Source organism: Asparagus officinalis, chromosome 4 (genome assembly GCF_001876935.1).
Source record: "Asparagus officinalis chromosome 4, Aspof.V1, whole genome shotgun sequence".
Lineage (NCBI taxonomy): Eukaryota > Viridiplantae > Streptophyta > Magnoliopsida > Asparagales > Asparagaceae > Asparagus > Asparagus officinalis.
The window spans coordinates 66,973,128-66,995,957 of record NC_033797.1 but is presented as its reverse complement, the minus strand read 5'-3'; the positions used below and the strand labels follow the sequence as shown (position 1 = coordinate 66,995,957).

At 34.3% G+C, this 22,830-nt stretch overlaps 2 protein-coding genes across 5 annotated transcripts in view; both read right to left on the bottom strand.

Annotated features, from left to right (window-relative positions):
* LOC109837636 (beta-arabinofuranosyltransferase RAY1) overlaps positions 1-2,791 on the bottom strand; it is a 5,763-nt gene extending 2,972 nt beyond the window's left edge. The window contains 4 exon segments of the mRNA XM_020405958.1: positions 1-732; positions 1,106-1,358; positions 2,016-2,374; positions 2,468-2,791. The exon segment at positions 1-732 is cut by the window's left edge and continues 36 nt beyond it. Coding sequence (XP_020261547.1) covers positions 1-732; positions 1,106-1,358; positions 2,016-2,374; positions 2,468-2,542 — 1,419 coding nt within the window. The 5' untranslated portion in view covers positions 2,543-2,791.
* LOC109837634 lies at positions 3,326-21,600 on the bottom strand. 4 transcript variants are annotated; one of them, XR_002246350.1, is made up of 6 exons: positions 21,321-21,600; positions 21,110-21,213; positions 20,158-20,255; positions 18,769-18,955; positions 4,038-4,109; positions 3,326-3,971 (listed from the first exon to the last, which is right to left on the bottom strand). XR_002246350.1 is itself a non-coding variant. In XM_020405956.1 (5 exons), exons 1-4 carry the CDS (start codon positions 21,508-21,510, stop codon positions 18,787-18,789), a joined length of 561 nt encoding a protein of 186 aa, XP_020261545.1. In that variant the 5' UTR covers positions 21,511-21,600; the 3' UTR covers positions 3,326-4,109; positions 18,769-18,786. The 4 variants fall into 4 exon arrangements, 2 of the variants coding, with proteins under 2 accessions (XP_020261545.1, XP_020261546.1); XR_002246351.1 differs by lacking the exons at positions 3,326-3,971; positions 4,038-4,109 and adding exons at positions 4,131-4,883; positions 4,978-5,088; XM_020405956.1 differs by having other exon boundaries at positions 3,326-4,109.

Below are 22,830 nucleotides of genomic sequence, written 5' to 3'. Positions count from 1 at the left end.
ATAAATATCGTGATCCAGAGCACAAACTATGAAATTTGTGACGGCTAACTGACGTAATCGACAGACCCAACTCATGAGCATGTCCCTGTAATTGTCTCCAGCAACTGCAAGCACAACGGACTTATCCTTGTTTGCGATAATTTGAAGAAGAGAATTAAGAGAAAGTGATAAACTTAATTCCCTTGGCATTTTGAAAGAAACTTTATGCCACTTGGAACAAGGAACATTTCTGTCCCATAAATGGACATCTTTCATAAGATTCGTCCATTCCTTTCGTCGCCAAAATTGCAGGAACTTTTCAGATAACCATGATGGATTAGCAAAATCGTTCAAAAAATAGACAGTACCGTTCGCTGAATCAAACAAACAGTACTGTCCTGAGCACTTTGTAAGCCTAAATGAAATCGTGGTATTTGGACGGAAATAAAGTGATCCATACAATGAAGCAAGATGATGGTTTCCTTCATCCTCCCAAGTTTTGTTAAGCTTGCTGCTAGGACTCACAGACAAACTCTCCAAATAAAAACCGGGAGCCGCCAAAGTGGCATCAATTACAATTCTAAAGTCTGATGACAGCACCTCATTTACAAGCCACTCATTATGAAGCCCTCTATTGTATGCGAAAGGAGGAATAATTCCGGCATGTAGAGGAGGATCTCCTGTATTCCACGCCATAAGGATTCTCTCTCCACAATTTCTCCATTGGCGATTCTGAACTAGAAACTCCTGCACCTGCTAAGAGATAATGCCATGAATTAGCAAAGCAACCCATTAGGGTTAATGGCAGATAGACCCCCTGTACTATCACCCAATTGCGGATAGACCCCCTGTAAGTTCTATTGTTTCAGATAGACCCCCTTAGGTTAAATTGTTTAGGCTCTTTTACCCTCAGATAAACTCCCTAATCTTCACCCTGCGACAATATCCGCTAAAATTTCACCAGGGTTAAAAGAGCCAAAAAAAAATTTTTAACCTAGGAGGTCTATCCGCAACAATAAAATGACAAGGGTAATAAGTTTAGAATAATGATACTGCAGGAGATATATGTGCAATTAACTCAACCATCCAGCAAGTTTTGCAGTTATGCATTTAGGTTTCTCTCTACCTTTTTGGCTCCTATCCTTTTCCCGTCTTTTTGTAGCCAATTCTGTCCAGTGTCATCTAGAAGGAATGGAAAGCGTGGGATGCTTGAAGAGACGGAGGTGAGGAACCAATCGCGATTGAGTTTATGAACATAATGAAGGGTGGTGATGATGTCAGGTAGAAGAATGGTCTCCGGATCAACAAGAAGAGAAATGCCTGCGTGAGAAGCTTGCGACCTCGCAACCATGGAGTGAAAGAATGGAGTCCCTAAGAAGCTAAAATTAATGTTAATTCAATACTATTATTAAATATCAAAAATAATAACAACTTATACATGTTTATTAAAAGTACAAAAGAAATACACAATAAAACTTTAATGATCTCAAATCTCCTTAGCTTCTAATCAAATCATGAATGAAAGAAAGAAATTTCAGAGTTCAATTCAATATGTATGTATCTCTTTTTAACGAGCTCATGGTGCCCCCACATGTTAGGACAGAATGCGAAAATAGTATCTCTTTTTATAAACAAAAGAATCTCTTTTGTTTATATTTAAGCAACATATGTTTGCAAGGTGTCTGGCACAACATTAGATTATGCTGGACGAAAACACCAAGAATGCATGACATTCCTATTGCAAATGCTATCTTCTATAGAGTATTCTTGGTATTGCAATCACAAGATTCTGTACTTGATATGGAACAAAATTACCTGTTCCCACAATAAGTTTTAGATTTGTTGATAAAAAAATCATACACTTGTTAAATAGACATTAATCCAACTCTAACACTGAAAAAATCTACTAAATCTTTCTTCGCAGCTGGCAAAAAGATTGGGATCTACTATATAACTATCTTAACCGCAATATACAAAAATTCATAACAACCCGTCCAAACAACCCAAAAAAAAACAATCAAATTTAAGCCACTTACGTGAAATCTATGCCCGATTCAACGACAACCCTGTTTCCAAAATTGCTGGCAAATGTTAAAACAGAAGGGTGCTGACCAAATAGAACAACATTGACATTTGGAGAAAGACGCAACCATGACCTTATAGCAATTTCCTGCCTTGCTCCAACTGAATCCAACCCATCATCATAAAATGGCCGAGTCGCCGAAAATATAGTTATATTGGGAAAACCAAAGTCAATAACTTCAAATTTTCTAGCATTTCTAGTATTGGGGTCTTTCTGTTGAAGGTTTTGATTTTGTATAGCGGAGTAAAGAGAGGCAGCGAATAGAAAGAAACCCAAGAGACAGAGTGAGGATCCAAGGAAACCCAACTTCATCTGAAGCAAACAAAAAAAAAAAAAAAAAACAGCTCAAATCAAGCAACGGAAACAGTATCAAGTGCGAGACAGAGGATTTGATTGGGTACATACTCTGGTCTTGCTGCTGATGCGGCGACGGCAATTGGAGAGAGCAGAAATCCTGCTCGTTCTCTTCATTGGGACCATTGCTGAATATTTTTGAATTTTTTTTCCCTTCCAATTTTAGAGAGGAGAAGTTGAGGGAGGGAGAGAGAGAGAGAGAGAGAGTAAAAAAGAGCTGAAGAGTGGAGAAACCGCGGGGGGGATCCGAGGTCGAGTGGAACTTTAACCGAAACTAACGGAAACGGAAAGAAAGTAAACGGCAGAGTTAGGGAGGGAAAATTATGTAATTAACCCATTTTTAACCAATAGTGACAGAAGTGTATTTTAAGGAAACTACTGTGGATTTTATTGTTTTATAGACAAATTATTATCATTTGGTCTTAACCTCACTTTGGTCTATTACTTAGCCTCGTATCTCAAAATCATGGTCATCTCTTATAATATGTCATCTACCATTGGTCCTCGCTTCAAAAGAAACTTTACTTTCAAAATAATCATCTTCTCATCACCTTGAATTAGTTTAAGAAATTATATAGATGAAACATGGGACTTATGCAAACTAGACCCTTTTTGGAAACAATATATACCAAAAATAAAAATCCTTTAAACAATTTGATTATATAAACCAAAATCAATATTTAGCATAGGTTACAATTTTTGAACATCTAATTTTGCAATTATTTGTTTGAGGAATTTTTCAAATAAGAGTTCTTAAATTAGATATATTTTAATAATAGTCCCTCAAATCTCCATATTGTAAACATGTCAAGCACTTCAAATTGGGTCAAAGTAACATGTTAACCAGAAGCAAACAGAGTGCTGCGTAACAACCAATGAGCTCTCAATAAAACTTATTCGCATGATCCAAGTCCAAATTAACCCCTATTCTATAATTGCAATTCTAACACTACATCAAATTAAACTCCCTTAACTCTCTACAACAACCAATATTCATTGGCATCTCTTGATCAACCGAAACCCATAATAAATAAATAAATAAATAAAGTGGGTTTTAAGTTTTCACTGTCGCTGCTATCTCCCCCTTTGAAAACTGGAGGCCTCTTCTTCATTGTATTGGCTTCCTATTATTTTCTCCTTCAAAAAGGTCCATTAAAAACACAAAGAATTCCCATTGGTTATTCTCACCCGATAAATTGTTTCATTTCTCAGATTCTAAGTTTAGTTGATATGAAATTAAATACATAGGCTTGATTCTTTCAACAAATCTAAGGCCTAAGCCTTTCGTAAATGATATTATATGAAGCAAAGCTCAGGCGCAGGTGAAGCTACTTCTATGTGCTCAGATCATCGATGTATAAAGCCGAAGAGAATCAAGCAAGCTCAGATATCCACGTAAGAAGTTGAAGTGAATCCAGCAAGCTGGGTAACTCTGGATATGTACAAACATAGTACTAGAGCTCCAAAGGCGGACATTTATTGCCTGAAGAAGAAATGCAATGCTGCCTGAAAGTACCTCTTGCATAATTGATAACTTCCGAGTATGAAATAGAAGCTGTGCAGGTTTAGCCTGATGAGTTCGAGCAATAACACCACGAGTTTCCTCAAGTTTAGCTCTTACCAAAATGGTGGTGTTGCTATATCTACAAGAGAAATCCAGCATCTTAATCTTATTGTTGCCTCGGATTAGCATCTGCATTCAATAATCATAATATGTTTTCAGAATTCAGAGACTTCAAATAGAAAAGATAAGAATGACATCAGCATGCACGAGAGGAGAAATTGACATGATGCCCAAATTAAATTACTTTAAACTTTGTCATGTTAGTGTTTACTGTAATTTTATCTACAGTTTGTAGTTCATACTAATTTGCTATTCACCCTGAAATTTTGCCGGAAAAAAAAGTTGCTAAAATACACAAATGGGAAAAATGACATTGTAATTGAACTACATGAAGCAGTTGTGACTTTCTACACAGAATTCGAACATCAACCAGCTCCTTTCGTCTGGATGGCCTGACGTGAAGAAAATAACAAAAGATAAAATGAGATTAAAGTCTCATTATCTATTAAGCCAACAAGCTTGCTAAACCATGCATTAGTTATATGTTCATATTTAAACTGAAACATAGAAACTGCTCTCATAGAAGGTGATAACATCTTTTAGAAGGAAACCCCATTTCATCTGTGTTTTCAAGAATGCAAAATGTCACGCTCTTATAAACAAATCACTCGTTCAACACTTCAACAAATAATGCTCTTCTATTCCTTTAAGGGATTAATGGTTAAAATTGGTAATTCTTCCACACATGTTCAATCACATGATTAAATAAAGAGAAATAGTAACTGATTTACATAAAAGTCAAACTATTTACGTATGAAAAGTAAACGCTCCAGTCAATCAAAGAACCAGAAACCAACTCCCAAATCTCTTCGTACTTCTTAATTCTCCTAACTGCATTGTTGACTGATTGAAACAGGAACTAAGATCAGTGATAAACAGATGATGGTGCCAACAAAGCGCAAATCACTGAAAGCAGATGGTTATTAAATGTTACAACCATTTCTCATAAGACGATGCAACCAAGACAAGCCTTCAAAAATTAAAGAATTGATGTAGGATCAAGATCAGTCACTCGGCAAACCAAATCAACTCGCTCCTCCTGCTCAGTCTGCAAAAGGAAAAGGACCAATCTTTGGAAAACCACCAGGAAAGTTTGGATACAAAGACATGGAGGAAACAACAGATAGCTTATCAGCATAAGAATTTGGTGACGGTACTGAGTTATTGGGTGGAGAGGGAGGAGTTGTGCTGGTTTATAAGTAGGTCCATGATGAAGCATTGAAAAAATATTTAGATGGTAAGGCTTCTCAAGAGTTTATTAGCAGTATTGTCTCTGTTCTCTTCAAAATTTTCAAATATTCAGGGTTTGGGGTTGTATTGACAGTTAACTTGTTTTCCAATAAAAGCCTTTTGTGGGAATTGAATTGCTGCGATCTGTGGGTATCAATAGATCATGATTAAGGTTTTCCAAGAGCTTGTTAGTAGTTCTCTGCTCTTTTCAAATTTCATACTTTGAATTTGAGACTTGCACAGTCGCACTTGCCACTTAATAAGTATTACAATAAAAGTAGTTTATACTTCACTTTTGTGGGATTTGACATGTCAATGGGTGATTTCTCACAAGTAGGTATATATAATATGCCCCCTTTTGCAACCAATTTCAAACTTCTATTCTTTATGCGATTTTTTTAAAGCAGTACTACTGGTTTTAACTCTTTATATACAACTTTACAAGCAATATAATCTTTAGTTAACATGGAAACTTGGGTGACCTAAAGCAGTAGTATATTTTGAGTTTGAAGTTTCAAGTGCCTTTTCCTCCTCAGCAACAAGTTTAAGACAAACTGAGAAATCAAGCAGTCATTAGCATTAATAACAAGACAGCCCAATTCATTCCCAGGCATACAAAATATTATTAATCCAATGCAATGGCATCTTGCTTTGTGCTCCCTTAAGCAAGAGATACCCCCACAGAGGTAAGAGACTAAGTGCGCTAATTAAAATTTCATGTTATAAGACTGATATCTTGATAGTAGCTCGTGAGGAACTCGCCTATACAGAAACTAGTCATGGTATAAGTTGAAAATAAACAGTAACCATCATAAATCTGCTCAGATACAGTTAACCTTGGTTGAGCTACATTACATACTACGGTTTTTACTTCAATTACCACCTCTTGTTGAAAAGAAAAGAGCCATATACCATTTTACTACATGATTATAATACTAGTCATAGTCTGTAGCTGATGGAGTTTCAAACTTGCTTGCAACAAAATAGAAAGAAACGTATGGCACCGGAGTCAAAGGAATACTAATAATTTAAGGGTCAAACTTTTTACCGCTATCCTTTTTTTCTTTTTAATTCAGTATACATGAAATCAGAGGACTACAGCCTTACACATCATTAGAAAGGATCAAAGTGTTGGCCTTCTTATTTTGATAATGATTTAACAAACAATTTACATCTAATGTTGTTTGTCTAGTGTTAGTAAATTCCTATTTATTGTAGACAAATAACATGTTGGAGGATGGATGGAATAGAGCTTCAACGATAATATCTAATGGAGGTTGTCGGAATAGTAGGTGAAGCTATGTACAATTCAAGTTCAAGATCCAAGTTCAAGCTTCATCCGCAAGTGTACCAAGTCGAGTTTATTGAAGATCAAGATCTAGCTTGGTTAACTTAATTTAGGTTTTATATTATGTGTGTTAAGTACCTTAAGCTTAATATCATATACACACACGTATTTGGTTTCTATGTATATATATAGTTATATATATACATGCATGGTTTTGGGTTTTCATGTTTACAAATATGAAATTACATATTTCATATTTATTATTGTGTTTTGATTTAACTACTTAGATATGAAACGTATTTGGTTTCTACGTATATATATAGTTATATATATACATGCATGGTTTTGGGTTTTCATGTTTACAAATATGAAATTACATATTTCATATTTATTATTGTGTTTTGGTTTAACTACTTAGATATGAAACAAATATATTTTCATATACATACTCATATGTTTCATTTTTTATTGTATTTGTAAAAATATTGTATTCTTAGTTTTTGGACTTAACAATAATCATATACATATTTTATTAAGTCTACATAATCATTGTGCAAAGTTTCAAAACATGGTTTAGCCAAAATATCAAAATTCACATGTTTACATTTTCATGTTTTGACCTATTTTGTAAAATGATGATATTTTTTATTTGGGAAGTCCTTTTTTTAGCATGTTTATTATCATGTCTACAATCATTCCCCAAAGTTTTACATTTTTTAAAATTTATTTGATATTTTTAAATAGTGTTTTAAGATCAGAAAACAACTTTCAAAACCTGATTTCTTGTATCAGTTCACGGTCGACCGCCACGGTCGACCGTCAGCTCAAATTTTCCCACGGTCGACCGCCAAAGTCTCTGGAAGTTTTCTGAGATTCTGTAGTGCCTCGCGGTCGACCGCGAGAATTTCACGGTCGACCGCCGATAGCCCAACGGCTATATTGGGTACAGAATCGTATTCCTGATTTTCTGGGATTTTTGTTGTTTTGGTTTGGGGTTTTTGCTGTTGTTTCTCTTCCTTTATAAACCCTCAAACCCCCTTCTATCTCAATAACCCAATGGATTGTTTTAAAGAAGTTTAAAAGAGTTTTTGAAAAGAGTTTTAGTTGGGTTCAAAGTCTGTTTGGTTTGTGAAGATTGTTTTGCAAGTGGAGAAGATCATCTACAGTGTTTGAACTTCATCTTAATCCTCCTCTCCAACTTGATTTTTAGAGAAGAATTCCTAAACTCTATTTTCTAGCTATTTATCGTTTTTGTTCATAATTCCTATATGCTAGATTTTAATTGAGTTAGATTTGATTTTACTCATTGTTTACACACACACCCACTTGAGCTTATTGTATTTTTATACATAGTATATTTGGGTTGGTGAGAGTTGTAACAATTGAGTGTGAGCTTTTATTGTGTTCTCATCCATATTAGAGAACAATCATTCTTTGTATTGTGTTTTATCGTGAGATCACTTTGTAATACACTTGTACACCGAGAGGAGTGTGTGGTGAGAGTCGGGGATCGTCCCAAGAGGAGTGGCGTCGGTTGACGAATCTAGGGAGAGGTTGTAACCGAGCACTTAAGGGAGACACGGTTAGGTCCAACACTTGTGAGGGTGTAGAGTGGGTTTGCAAGAGTGTGAGTTGTAGAGTTTTCGGTTAACTAGAAAACCGAGTGTGTAAAAGTTTCGACTTTCAAACCGGATTGTGATAGTGGATTTCTCCCCGGGAGTGGGGAGCGGAGACGTAGGACGGAAGATCCGAACTCCGTGATCATTTGAGTGTGTTTGAGTTTGTCATTGGCGCATTTGCTTTTGCATTTATCTTATATCGCCAATTGTGCATTGCTTATTTTATTTCATCCACTATCTTGTTTATGTTTATTTCACCCTTGTGTTAATTTATATATCCTTGCATATATTTTTATCATATAGGATATATCTCATTGTTTATTTTGCTTATCCTAGCTCATTTATCTTGTTGTATTTCATACTTGCTAGAATAACTTATTAATTAGTTTTAATTGGCATAAAATCAGATTAGATTAGCATAAGACCCTAATCACCCCCCCTCTAGGCTCTAACAATTGGTATCAGAGCTTGGTGCTCTTTGATTTAAGGTCAAATCGCCTTGAATTAAAGATCCAAGTTATCTTTTTGTGCTAATATTATTTTGATTGTATTTGTATCTTGCTTGCATATTTTTACAAATTATGGATATGAATGATGCATCTTGTTTAGGCTATAATTCTAGTACTGCTCCTAAATTCAATGTTTTTCCTTATGCTCAATGGTGTTTTAGATTCAAATTATTTGTTCAATCTAAAAATATCGATTTATGGGAAGTCATTGATTGTGCTTATATTGTGCACACGTTGGAGAAATCCAAGTGGAGCAAACATGATAAAAAGATGTTTATTATGAACAAGCTTATATTAGAATTTTTATTAAATACATTTAATTTATTATTGTCTAACAAGCTTGATTCTTTTGATAGTGCTTATACATTATGAAAATTCATAGAAGCACATCAAGGAGATTTGGAGGCGATCCGACAAGCTTTGGAGGATCCCGCTTCAAGTTCATATGGAGTATCATGCACACGCGCACTAGGCGATAGCCTTAGTGAGGTTTGCGAGTTCGAATCTATTAATGATTTACCTAATGATGAACTCGCTTGTGCTAGTGAAAGATTATTACATGCCTGTAAGAAATTGCAAAATGATTTTATTGATTTAAAAAGCAAGCATGAAGATTTAAAATCCGATCATGAGAAGTTAGCTTTCAAATTTGATATCATTTCTCAAGAAAGTATTGCTCTTCAAGAAAACAATGATATGTTAAATTTAGAAAATAATAATTTAAAATTGGATATTGCTAACTTGACTCATGACAAAAATAATGCCATGATAGAAGTAGAGAACATACAAAATGACATTGCTTCCTTTATAAATAACTATTTATGTTCTACTTCTAATGCATATATGCCTAAAAATAAAGATTTGAATCTTATGAATAAATGCATTTCATCTTTAGATTCAACTTTAAAAACATGTATTAATAATCATAAGAGGCTTATGGATATGTGTGCCAAATCTAAGAAATCATCCACTCATCATGCACACATATATAGCAAAGTTTACAAGTGCTCTATTTGCGACCGTAAAGGCCATCTAGCTAAATTTTGCTATGATGCACACAAACATAAAAATGTCAATGCTCCTTGTGCATCTCATGTAGCTTCTTCATCACATGTACACACATATACACCCATTGTTCATCATAAGCATGCTAGTGTGTTCAAGTGTGATCATTGTGGTCGTTTTGATCATTTGGCCGAATATTATTTTGATTTGAAAAATAAATCTCATTTGCCAAATGTTTCAAATAGACCACATGTTTTTAAATGTGATGTTTGTGGTAGGTTTGGACATCTTGCTAAATTTTATTTTGATGTGCAAAAAGTTACTATTTTGCAAAATACTACAAAGAAACCATCTTTGTTTAATGATGTTTCTCATTTGCGAAATAATTTAAAAGAAAAATCTTTATTTGAAAATGATTCTCGTGCACGCCCACTTGGTCAACACAAATCATTTAACCCTCTTCATTATACCTATTGCAATCAGAAATGTCATGAGTACAATTTTTTTTTGACCGTGCTAGTGCACCATATGCGCCTAAACAGGTTCATAACCCTAGGACTTTGAGCTTAAATGATAAGGGTCATGTCCCTAAACCTTTTGGTACCAAGATTACTTGGGTACCAAAACAAATTTGATTTTAAACCAAGAATTTTAGTGTTTTTATTTTTCTTTATCTTGGTTTTGAAAATTATGCTTTGAAATCTTTTTATATGAAAATAATTTTTAACTGATCAAATCTTTTGTTTTCATGATTATTAGTTTTGATTTTAGATGAGAGGTTTGTAGTTATATACCCTCCGGGTTTATTGGATGTTTATTCCCAAATCTTGTTTATCGGATGCTAAAATCTTGATATGGGTTGATACTAGCTCAAGAGCTAGATATAATTGCCTCTCTTGATTTTTGAAAATCAATGATGGTTTGGTTTTATGTTTTTATATGATTTACTTGTGATTTATGATTTGATTTGATTAATTTGTTTCATTTGAAAACTCTTTTTACATGATTCTCATGTTTTATCTCTTTTGATTTCATAAATCTTCTTGATTAGGTTTTGTTTTAAAAACTAATGCTTTGAGATACTTTTTCATATTGATATATTTATATGTGTTCTCATTATCCTCTTGTATGTGAGTAATATTTAACAAATTTTTTATGCTTGCTCACATATTTGCCATGATCTTCATTTCATACATTCATGAGGCATTTTGATAGGGGAAGCAATCCCTATATCTTTCTATGTGTTATACTCACACATGCATATTGATAAGGGGAGCTTTCGCTCTCTTCATACATTTGTCCCCTTTTTTATGTTGTCAAAGGGGGAGAAATATAATATTGTGAGTATATTCTTTCTTGTTTATATGCATGTGAATTATAATTTATATATTCATTTCCTTTCATGCATATATACTTTTTGTAAATTTTTTGTCATCATCAAAAAGGGGGAGATTATTGGCCTTCTTATTTTGATGATGATTTAACAAACAATTTACATCTAATGTTATTTGTCTAGTATTGGTATATTTCTATTTATTGTAAACAAATAACGTGTAGGAGGATGGATGGAATAGAGCTTCAACGATAATCTCTAATGGAGGTTGGCGGAATAGTAGGTGAAGCTATGTACAATTCAAATTCAAGATCCAAGTTCAAGCTTCATCCGCAAGTGTACAAAGTCGAGCTTATTGAAGATCAAGATCTAGCTTGGGTAACTTAGTTTAGCTTTTATATTATGTGTGTTAAGTACCTTAAGCTCAATATCATATACACACACGTATTTGGTTTCTACGTATATTTATAGTTATATATATACATGCATGGTTTTGGGTTTTCATGTTTACAAATATGAAATTACATATTTCATATTTATTATTGTGTTTTGGTTTAACTACTTAGATATGAAACAAATATATTTTCATATACATACTCATATGTTTCATTTTTTATTGTATTTGTAAAAATATTGTATTCTTAGTTTTTGGACTTAACAATAATCATATACATATTTTATTAAGTCTACATAATCATTGTGCAAAGTTTCAAAACATGGTTTAGCCAAAATATCAAAATTCACATGTTTACATTTTCATGTTTTGACCTATTTTGTAAAATGATGATATTTTTTATTTGGGAAGTCCTTTTTGGAAACCAGTCGTTGTAGCATGTTTATTATCATGTCTACAATCATTCCCTAAAGTTTTACATTTTTTAGAATTTATTTGATATTTTTAAACAGTATTTTAAGATCAGAAAACAACTTTCAAAACCTGATTTCTTGTATCAGTTCACGGTCGACCGCCACGGTCGACCGCGCTTGTGTTCTTTTCTGAGTAGGCAGCAGAGACTTTCACGGTCGACCGTCAGCTCAAATTTTTCCACGATCGACCGTCACGGTCGACCGCCAAAGTCTCTGGAAGTTTTCTGAGATTCTGTAGTGCCTCGCGGTCGACCGCGAGAATTTCACGGTCGACCGTCGATAGCCCAACGGCTATATTGGGTACAGAATCGTATTCCTGATTTTCTGGGATTTTTTGTTGTTTTGGTTTGGGGTTTTTGCTGTTGTTTCTCTTCCTATATAAACCCTCAAACCCCCTTCTATCTCAGTAACCCAATGGATAGTTTTAAAGAAGTTTAAAAGAGTTTTTGAAAAGAGTTTTAGTTGGGTTCAAAGTCTGTTTGGTTTGTAAAGATTGTTTTACAAGTGGAGAAGATCATCTACAGTATTTGAACTTCATCTTAATCCTCCTCTCCAACTTGATTTTCAGAGAAGAATTCCTAAACTCTATTTTCTAACTATTTATCGTTTTTGTTCATAATTCCTATATGCTAGATTTTAATTGAGTTAGATTTGATTTTACTCATTGTTTACACACACACTCAATTGAGCTTATTGTATTTTCATACATAGTATATTTGAGTTGGTGAGAGTTGTAACAATTGAGTGTGAGCTTTTATTGTGTTCTCATCCATATTAGAGAATAATCATTCTTTGTATTGTGCTTTATCGTGAGATCACTTTGTAATACACTTGTACACCGAGAGAAGTGTGTAGTGAGAGTCAGGGATCGTCCCAAGAGGAGTGGCGTCGGTTGACGAATCTAAAGAGAGGTTGTAACCTAGCACTTGAGGGAGATACGGCTAGGTCTAACACTTGTGAGGGTGTAGAGTGGGTTTGCAAGAGTGTGAGTTGTAGAGTTTTCGGTTAGCTAGAAAACCGAGTGTGTAGAAGTTTCGGCTTCCAAACCGGATTGTGATAGTGGATTTCTCCCCGGGAGTGGGGAGCGGAGACGTAGGACGGAAGGTCCGAACTCCGTGATCATTTGAGTGTGTTTGAGTTTGTCATTGGCGCATTTGCTTTTGCATTTATCTTATATCGCCAATTGTGCATTGCTCATTTTATTTCATCCACTATCTTGTTTATGTTTATTTCACCCTTGTGTTAGTTTATATATCCTTGCATATATTTTTATCATATAGGATATATTTCATTGTTCATTTTGCTTATCCTAGCTTATTTATCTTGTTGTATTTCATACTTGCCAGGATAACTTATTAATTAGTTCTAATTGGCATAAAATCAGATTAGATTAGCATAAAACCCTAATCACTCCCCCTCTAGGCTCTAACAATTGGTATCAGAGCTTGGGCTCTTTGATTTAAGGTCTAATCGCCTTGAATTAAAAATCCAAGTTATCTTTTTGCGCTAATATTATTTTGATTGCATTTGTATCTTGCTTGCATATTTTTACAAATTATGGATATGAATGATTCATCTTGTTTGGGCTATGATTCTAGTATTGCTCCTAAATTCAATGTTTTCCCTTATGCTCAACGGTGTTTTAGATTCAAATTATTTGTTCAATCTAAAAATATCGATTTATGGAAAGTCATTGATTGTGTTTATATTGTGCCCACGTTGGAGAAATCCAAATGGAGCAAACATGATAAAAAGATGTTTATTATGAACAAGCTTATGTTAGAATTTTTATTAAATGCATTTAATTCATTATTATCTAACAAGCTTGATTCTTTTGATAGTGCTTATACATTATGAAAATTCATAGAAGCACATCAAGGGGATTTGGAGACGATCCGACAAGCTTTGGAGGATCCCGCTTCAAGTTCATATGAAGCGTCATGCACACGCGTACTAGGCGATAGCCTTAGTGAGGTTTGCGAGTTCGAATCTATTAATGATTTACCTAATGATGAACTCGCTTGTGCTAGTGAAAGATTATTACATGCCTACAAGAAATTACAAAATGATTTTATTGATTTAAAAAGCAAGCATGAAGATTTAAAATCCGATCATGAGAAGTTAGCTTCCAAATTTGATATCATTTCTCAAGAAAGTATTGCTCTTCAAGAAAACATTGATATGTTAAATTTGGAAAATAATAATTTAAAATTGGATATTGCTAACTTGACTCATGACAAAAATAATGCAATGATAGAAGTAGAGAACATACAAAATGATATTACTTCCTTTATAAATAACTATTTATGTTCTACTTCTAATGCATATGTGCCTAAAAATGAAGATTTGAATCTTATGAATAAATACATTTCATCTTTAGATTCAACTTTAAAAACATGCATTAATAATCATAAGAGGCTTATGGATATGTGTGCCAAATCTAAGAAATCATCCACTCATCATGCACACATATATAGCAAAGTTTACAAGTGCTCTATTTGCGACCGTAAAGGCCATCTAGCTAAATTTTGCTATGATGCACACAAACATAAAAATGTCAATGCTCCTTGTGCATCTCATGTAGCTTCTTCATCACATGTACACACATATACACCCATTGTTCATCATAAGCATGCTAGTGTGTTCAAGTGTGATCATTGTGGTCGTTTTGATCATTTGGCCGAATATTATTTTGATTTAAAAAATAAATCTCATTTGCCAAATGTTTCTAGTAGACCACATGTTTTTAAATGTGATGTTTGTGGTAGGTTTGGACATCTTGCTAAATTTTGTTTTGATGTGCAAAAAGTTTCTATTTTGCAAAATGCTCCAAAGAAACCATCTTTGTTTAATAATGTTTCTCATTTGCGAAATAATTTTAAAAAAAATCTTTATTTGCAAATGATTATCGTGCACGCCCACTTGGTCAACACAAATCATTTAACCCTCTTCATTGCACCTATTGCAATCGGAAATGTCATGAGTATAATTTTTTTTTGACCGTGCTAGTGCATCATATGCGCCTAAAAGGGTTCATAACCCTAAGACTTTGAGCTTAAATGATAGGGGTCATGTCCCTAAACCTTTTGGTACCAAGATTACTTGGATACCAAAACAAATTTGATTTTAAACCAAGAATTTTAGTGTTTTTATTTTTCTTTATCTTGGTTTTGAAAATTATGCTTTGAAATCTTTTTATATGAAAACAATTTTTAACTGATCAAATCTTTTGTTTTCATGATTATTAGTTTTGATTTTAAATGAGAGGTTTGTAGTTATATACCCTCCGGGTTTATTGGGTATTTATTCCCAAATCTCGTTTACCGGATGCTAAAATGTTGATATGGGTTGATACTAGCTCAAGAGCTAGATATAGTTGCCTCTCTTGATTTTTGAAAATCAATGATGGTTTGGTTTTATGTTTTTATATGATTTACTTGTGATTTATGATTTTATTTGATTGATTTGTTTTCATTTGAAAACTCTTTTTACATGATTCTCATGTTTTATCTCTTTTGATTTCATAAATCTTCTTGCTTAGGTTTTGTTTTAAAAACTAATGCTTTGAGACACTTTTTCATATTGATATATTTATATGTGTTCTCATTATCCTCTTGTATGTGAGTGATATTTAGCAAATTTTTTATGCTTGCTCACATATTTGCCATGATCTTCATTTCATACATTCATGAGGCATTTTGATAGGGGGAGCAATCCCTATATCTTTCTATGTGTTATACTCACCCATACATATTGATAGGGGGAGCTTTTGCTCTCTTCATACATTTGTCCCCTTTTTGATGTTGTCAAAGAGGGAAAAATATAATATTGTGAGTGTATTCTTTCTTGTTTATATGCATGTGAATTATAATTTATATATTCATTTCCTTTCATACATATATACTTTTTATAAATTGTTTGTCATCATCAAAAAGGAAGAGATTATTGGCCTTCTTATTTTGATAATGATTTAACAAACAATTTACATCTAATGTTGTTTGTCTAGTGTTGGTATATTTCTATTTATTATAGACAAATAACGTGTTGGAGGATGGATGGAATAGAGCTTCAACGATAATATCTAATGGAGGTTAGCGGAATAGTAGGTGAAGCTATGTACAATTCAAGTTCAAGATCCAAGTTCAAGCTTCATCCGCAAGTGTACCAAGTCGAGCTTATTGAAGATCAAGATCTAGCTTGGGTAACTTAGTTTAGCTTTTATATTATGTGTGTTAAGTAACTTAAGCTCAATATCATATACACACACGTATTTGGTTTCTACGTATATATATAGTTATATATATACATGCATGGTTTTGGGTTTTCATGTTTACAAATATGAAATTACATATTTCATATTTATTAGGGTGTTTTGGTTTAACTACTTAGATATGAAACAAATATATTTTCATATACATACTCATATGTTTCATTTTCTATTGTATTTGTAAAAATATTGTATTCTTAGTTTTTGGACTTAACAATAATCATATACATATTTTATTAAGTCTACATAATCATTGTGTAAAGTTTCAAAACATGGTTTAGCCAAAATGTTAAAATTCACATGTTTACATTTTCATGTTTTGGTCTATTTTGTAAAATGATGATATTTTTTATTTGGGAAGTCTTTTTTGAAAACCAGTCGTTATAGCATGTTTATTATCAAGTCTACAATCATTCCCCAAAGTTTTACATTTTTTAGAATTTATTTGATATTTTTAAACAGTGTTTTAAGATCAAAAAACAACTTTCAAAACCTGATTTCTTGTATCAGTTCACGGTCGACCGCCACGGTCGACCGCGCTTGTGTTCTTTTCTGAGTAGGCAGCAGAGACTCTCACGGTCGACCGCCACGGTCGACCGTCAGCTCAAATTTTCTCACGGTCAACCGCCACGGTCGACCGCCAAAGTCTCTGGAAGTTTTTTGAGATTCTGTAGTGCCTCACGATCGACCGCGAGAATTTCACGGTCGACCGTCGATAACCCAACGGCTATATTGGGTACAGAATCGTATTTCTGATTTTCTGGGATTTTTGTTGTTTTGGTTTGGGGTTTTTGCTGTTGTTTCTCTTCCTATATAAACCCTCAAACCCCCTTCTATCTCAGTAACCCAATGGATAGTTTTAAAGAAGTTTAAAAGAGTTTTTGAAAAGAGTTTTAGTTGGGTTCAAAGTCTGTTTGGTTTGTAAAGATTGTTTTACAAGTGAAGAAGATCATCTACAGTGTTTGAACTTTATCTTAATCCTCCTCTCCAACTTGATTTTCAGAGAAGAATTCCTAAAGTCTATTTCTAGCTATTTATCGTTTTTGTTCATAATTCCTATATGCTAGACTTTAATTGAGTTAGATTTGATTTTACTCATTATTTACACACACCCACTTGAGCTTATTGTATTTTCATACATAGTATATTTGGGTTGGTGAGAGTTGTAACAATTGAGTGTGAGTTTTTATTATGTTCTCATCCATATTAGAGAACAATCATTCTTTGTATTGTGTTTTATCGTGAGATCACTTTGTAATACACTTGTACACCGAGAGAAGTATGTGGTGAGAGTCGGGGATCGTCCCAAGAGGAGTGGCGTCGGTTGACGAATCTAGGGAGAGGTTGTAACCGAACACTTGAGGGAGACACGGCTAGGTCCAACACTTGTGAGGGTGTGGAGTAGGTTTGCAAGAGTGTGAGTTGTAGAGTTTTCGGTTAGCTAGAAAACCGAGTGTGTAGAAGTTTCGGCTTTAGAGGATTGCAAGGGCGTTTAGCTTACATCAGGCGATTCATCTCAAATCTCTCTGGGAAGTGTCAACATTTTTCTAAGCTAAACAAGAAGGGTGTATCATTTATTTGGGATGATGCCTGCCAAAAGGCACTCGAGGATATCAGAGCGGAGACGTAGGACGGAAGGTCTGAACTCCGTGATCATTTGAGTGTGTTTGAGTTTGTCATTGGCGAATTTGCTTTTGCATTTATCTTATATCGCCAATTGTGCATTGTTTATTTTATTTCATCCACTATCTTGTTTATGTTTATTTCACCCTTGTGTTAGTTTATATATCCTTGCATATATTTTTATCATATAGGATATATATCATTGTTCATTTTACTTATCCTAGCTCGTATATCTTGTATTTCATACTTGCTAGGATAACTTGTTAATTAGTTTTAATTGGCATAAAATCAGATTAGATTAGCATAAGATCCTAATCACCCCCTCTAGGCTCTAACACAAAGAAGTAACTAGCCATGAGATGGTCATATTTTTTCTTTGACAAACATATTTAAAATTGTGGATAACCAAAAAAAAGCCAAAACAAATCAAAACAAAAACAAATCAAAACAGAACAAACAAAAAATATTTGTATCAGTTTTATTCTATTTTTTTAATTTTATATGCAACTTTATTAGATTAAATCTGCTTTACATATAGAATTTAAGATTTTTAGTACTTCTCCTGACAAACCAGAAGAAGACCAGAACACTTTATGCTAATGAGTTATTTTTTACATGTTTAAAATTTTGGATAACAAAATTTTATATGCAACTTTATTAGATTAAATCTGCATTACATATAGAATTTATGATTTTTAGTACTTCTACTGACAAACCAGAAGAAGACCAGAACACTTTATGCTAACGAGTTATTTTTTACATGTTATAGCGTGGTTAGTATTGATGAGTACTTATATAATTGACACTGGTGGCACCATGCATATGGAATCCAAGCTCGATATCCCAATGCCATTTTATCTCAATTCCAACCCGAAGGGCAACATACACGTGCAGTTGGAAGCTTTGTTTCAGTAAGGAGAGCTAACAGAGATAATTGCAAGATCAGCATATGAATAAAATTAGAAAATTAAAAGGAGGGTTAAGTACCTATCCCTTCATCTACTCTTATAATTCATCTGCAAGTTGTTCCGAGTTGCATTGCAAAGTAATAGATGAATCACTGCCCAGCTTAGTGTCAGTCATCTCCACTTCAATGGCAGCCTTATCTATTGATTTTTCGTTCTGTATCTCCAACATTCTAAGCTTGGCTTTTGTCAAGGCACGTATTTCATATCTGACGAGCAGAAAACAGAGTAAACTTTCAAATATACATGCATCATTTTACTTTAAGCTGAAAAATTGCAGAGGTAGAAATTGAAAAACTATTAAACTGTCTGTAACTTGTGAGGATGAGTTTCCAAGTTTTTCCTCAAGCATTATTGTACGTGTATGGTACTATTTTTTTCATTTCCTCTTCTTTTCTTTAAATGACTTTTGTCAAGCAAAATAGTTGAGTATAGATGGACAGTCAGAAATGATGTGTATAAGAAACAAAAGTTATATCCAACAATAATCATCAACATCATCTTACAGCTTGAAATTATCCATCCAAATTAGTTGATCTAATCGTGTAGCTTATTGATATGTATGACACAACCCACATATTCTAAATTTCACCATCATGCAAGATATCCCAAATCTCCCTAGAAGAATAATAAGTCGCAAGATATGTACTTATCAACATACAATCCTTAGCATCATTGGATTCCTCATAAAAGGGTTTACTATGGAACCCTTCCATTTGGCCAGCAGACTTTGTTATTTTGATATATTGTTTATCTCTAGTAGTGTAGTTCTTATCCTTCATGGAAAAACTATGCATCCTATCAACATAGAATTCTTAGCATCGCGAGATATGTACTTATCAACATAGAATTCTTAGCATCACGGGATCCCTCCTCAAAGGGTTTACTATGGAACCCTTCTATTTGGCCAGCAGAATTTGTTACACTAATATATTGTTTATCTCTAATAGTCTGATTCTTATCCTTCATGGAAAAACTATGTATCCTAATCCTATCTAAAAGTTTCCAAAAGTAAGAAGAATCCTTAAGAAGGGAGTAACATGAAATTATTCAGGCCCACAATGAACATATTATGCTCGAGCCAAGTCTGAAATACAGGACCACCAAAGAAAGCCCAATTATGTCTTCCACGTCAATTGCAGAGCACTTATTGCGAGTGCTTCTTCACTGATATTCAATTTCCTTCAGATTGCTGATATGAAGAGAATATTTGTAATGGAAATTGCACATAATTATGGTAGGTTAGGAGTCTTAGGACCTTGTACTGAAAACAACATGATCAGTATTAAAACTCATGAGTACATATCAAAGGCCAAATTTGGAGCTTGTAAACTTGATTGACGAGTACCCTACCAAAGGTTCAAACTAAATAAATAGTATTAGAAGGCATAATTGGTAACGCTGAACTTACGGAGATGTGTAAGTCTTAACAAGTAGGAAGTATATTCTCCAGAACTGCCTCTCCTTTAGATGACGTGGGCAAAGAACATATCTAAGTTGCGCAATTTCCTGGAAGAAAAATGATTAAAATTAAATCCAATAACGTAGTAACATATCCTACAGAAATTGTCTGACAGGAGTATTAACCTAATATAGCCAAGCATCTTAACGTAAAAAATATTCAACTCATATGTCAAAAAATATATGTTTCATGTGAATTGCCACTTTTATGCATATCATGTTTTGAAAAAGATAGTAATACCATAACAACTACTGAAGTGCAATCCCAGAATTGGGCGACAACATAAAGTTAGAATTAGCAATTCAATTAATCACAACTAGACTGCACCACTATCAAATGTTGTACCCCGAACAGCGTCCTCAAATTGCCTAATAAATGAAAGAACCAGGGCTCCGAAATGAATTAGAATAGCAACGGAATGTAAAGAGAGAACAGGTTTGTGAGGATCATGATCGCAATGGAAAGACTTTAAGGTTCCATGGGGATAGTGGTGGTGAATTGGAGGCACAGTGCACGTTCTGAACTTCAGTCAGAAATTACAACATCCTATTAATTGATGCAGAGTTTTACCCAGAAATCTCTAGAATGTACAAATGAGACTCCATTCCTATAGGAGAATTTTGNATGACCATGGTTGGAAGACATGCTTATTGCTTCATATACCCCTTTCAAAATTTCACCGGCCAAGAATTAAGTAGGCAACATGATAAGACAAAGGTTACAAGTAAATGGACCTCCTCAATACAAAGGAATGAGATGCATCTCAGCTAACATCACAAATTATCAAGTGTCAAAAACATGCTGTTTTTAATTTAAGTTTCAGACTTCAGAAAGCCTGAAAATAGAAACTAAAAGAAAAGAAAAGAATGAAAACATAAAGAAAATGGGAGATGTTTGATACCTTGGCTTTAGAGAGAACAAGCGTAGCATGTCGCTCCTGCCACTCAGTGAGATCTTTGCTGACATTCGAAGCACACCCATCAATCTGTTGCCCCTTCTCGTCATCTGAAAAAAGACCCATCATTTTTTTTCCAAAAATAAAATATATTTCTGTAATTTAAAAAAAAAGGAAATTCCCAAAAAAATCTACGAAATTAGTGGGGAACGACAACCTTGAAGTGGGTAATCTTTAAAGGCGTTGATAGTGAACCCCTTGACATAATCAAGCAGCTGCTCGGTCACCCCAAATTCTTCAAGATACGCTTCATCACCCTCCTCTCTCTTTGCTTTTTGATTCTCGCTTGCTGCTCCTTCGGAGGCTTTGCCTTTCGTAAAAGCCCATGGCTTGAAGAAGGAGCCCATGGGCGGGATCCCAAGACTCGCTGCTCTGCGTAAAATCCCCTCCTCTCCTCTCTCCTGGGTTACGGGATCCAAAGTTTTATAAAATCTAGCAAATAGTGATAGAGGTCCGTTTTTATGATCGAATCGAATTTGTTAAAGGTAAGGTTTGGTTCACACCCGAATCCGCTTTGGAAACTTACGGCCTCGTGAGGAGCTCAAAACCCGCCAATAATATTGTTTTCTTTTCTTTTCTTTTCAGAAGATTAATCACTGTGAGATAATATAAAGTTTCACCCTTTTTTTCCCCAGGTTGTTTACATGTCAATAGCTCGATGCTCGTTCGGCTGGAAAATGATAGGGGCACACCCCCAACCACACCTCCAACCACACCCCGTCTCTCATTTGCTACAGTACACCGGGCTCATATGTGATTTTAAAAATTTAAAATCCCATGTGAGGCCCGGTGTACTGTAGTAAATGAGAGAGGGGGTGTGGTTGGAGGTGTGGTTAGGAGTGTGCCCCTAGTGTCACCCCGTTCGGCTTTCTAGATACCAGCCCCTTCAAGTCAAATCTTACATAATTGCATATTAGTTCTCAAATCACGAAAATTGCATGCGAGTCTCTCGAATTTTATAGGGTCTTGCAAATTCGTCCCTTCAAGTTAAATCGCCTTAGACTTGATAGCAAGATTTCATCAAATCTAATTCATGGCAAAATGACATATTATCCCTCTATTATGTCACCAAGACATGTTTTAATGGGTTTGAACCCAATCTCAGCTTAAAAAAACCCAAACCCATAATCTTTACTGATTAGAAAAAAACCCTAACCCAGTTTATGTTTCACAATGCCTTGAAACATGAGAGAGAGATAGGGGTAGATTGGTAATTATACATGTTGAGTGATGAGTTAACCCAGCCAAGTTAGCTTTTTTAATTGAAGTACTAACAGTTGGACTATTTTGCAAGACTAGAGAATTTGAGGGACTACTATGCAATTTCTAAGATGCGCGATTACTGATGATTTAAGCGACTCCTGTCTCTATCTTAAAAACCTATCACAAAAATAGATGCAAAACTTTGAGTTGCTTTCACAAGTTCGCACCTGAGCCTCAATTAGAAAAGTTGTGAATACCTCCATCGCTTCTACTGAGAATTATGATGTCATCCCAAGTTCTAAGAAAAGAGTACCCTTCAAAACTGAATATTATTACAAATCAACCTATTCGTTTCAGATAAATACATTTTACTCATCTCCATTGTAGACATCACTTGAGGCCACAACAACATAATAGCACAACCATCCAACAAAATGAAACTAATACCTGCAGCAATCTCTCAG

Excerpts from the sequence above, each read along its gene's own strand:
- LOC109837634 (XM_020405956.1), bottom strand. The coding sequence starts at position 21,510 with ATGGGCTCCTTCTTCAAGCCATGGGCTTTTACGAAAGGCAAAGCCTCC. Across the intron at positions 20,256-21,109 it reads TTGTTCTCTCTAAAGCCAAG|GAAATTGCGCAACTTAGATA; the intron begins GTATCAAACATC and ends TTTTTCTTCCAG. Across the intron at positions 18,956-20,157 it reads GTTAAGACTTACACATCTCC|ATATGAAATACGTGCCTTGA; the intron begins GTAAGTTCAGCG and ends TCTGCTCGTCAG.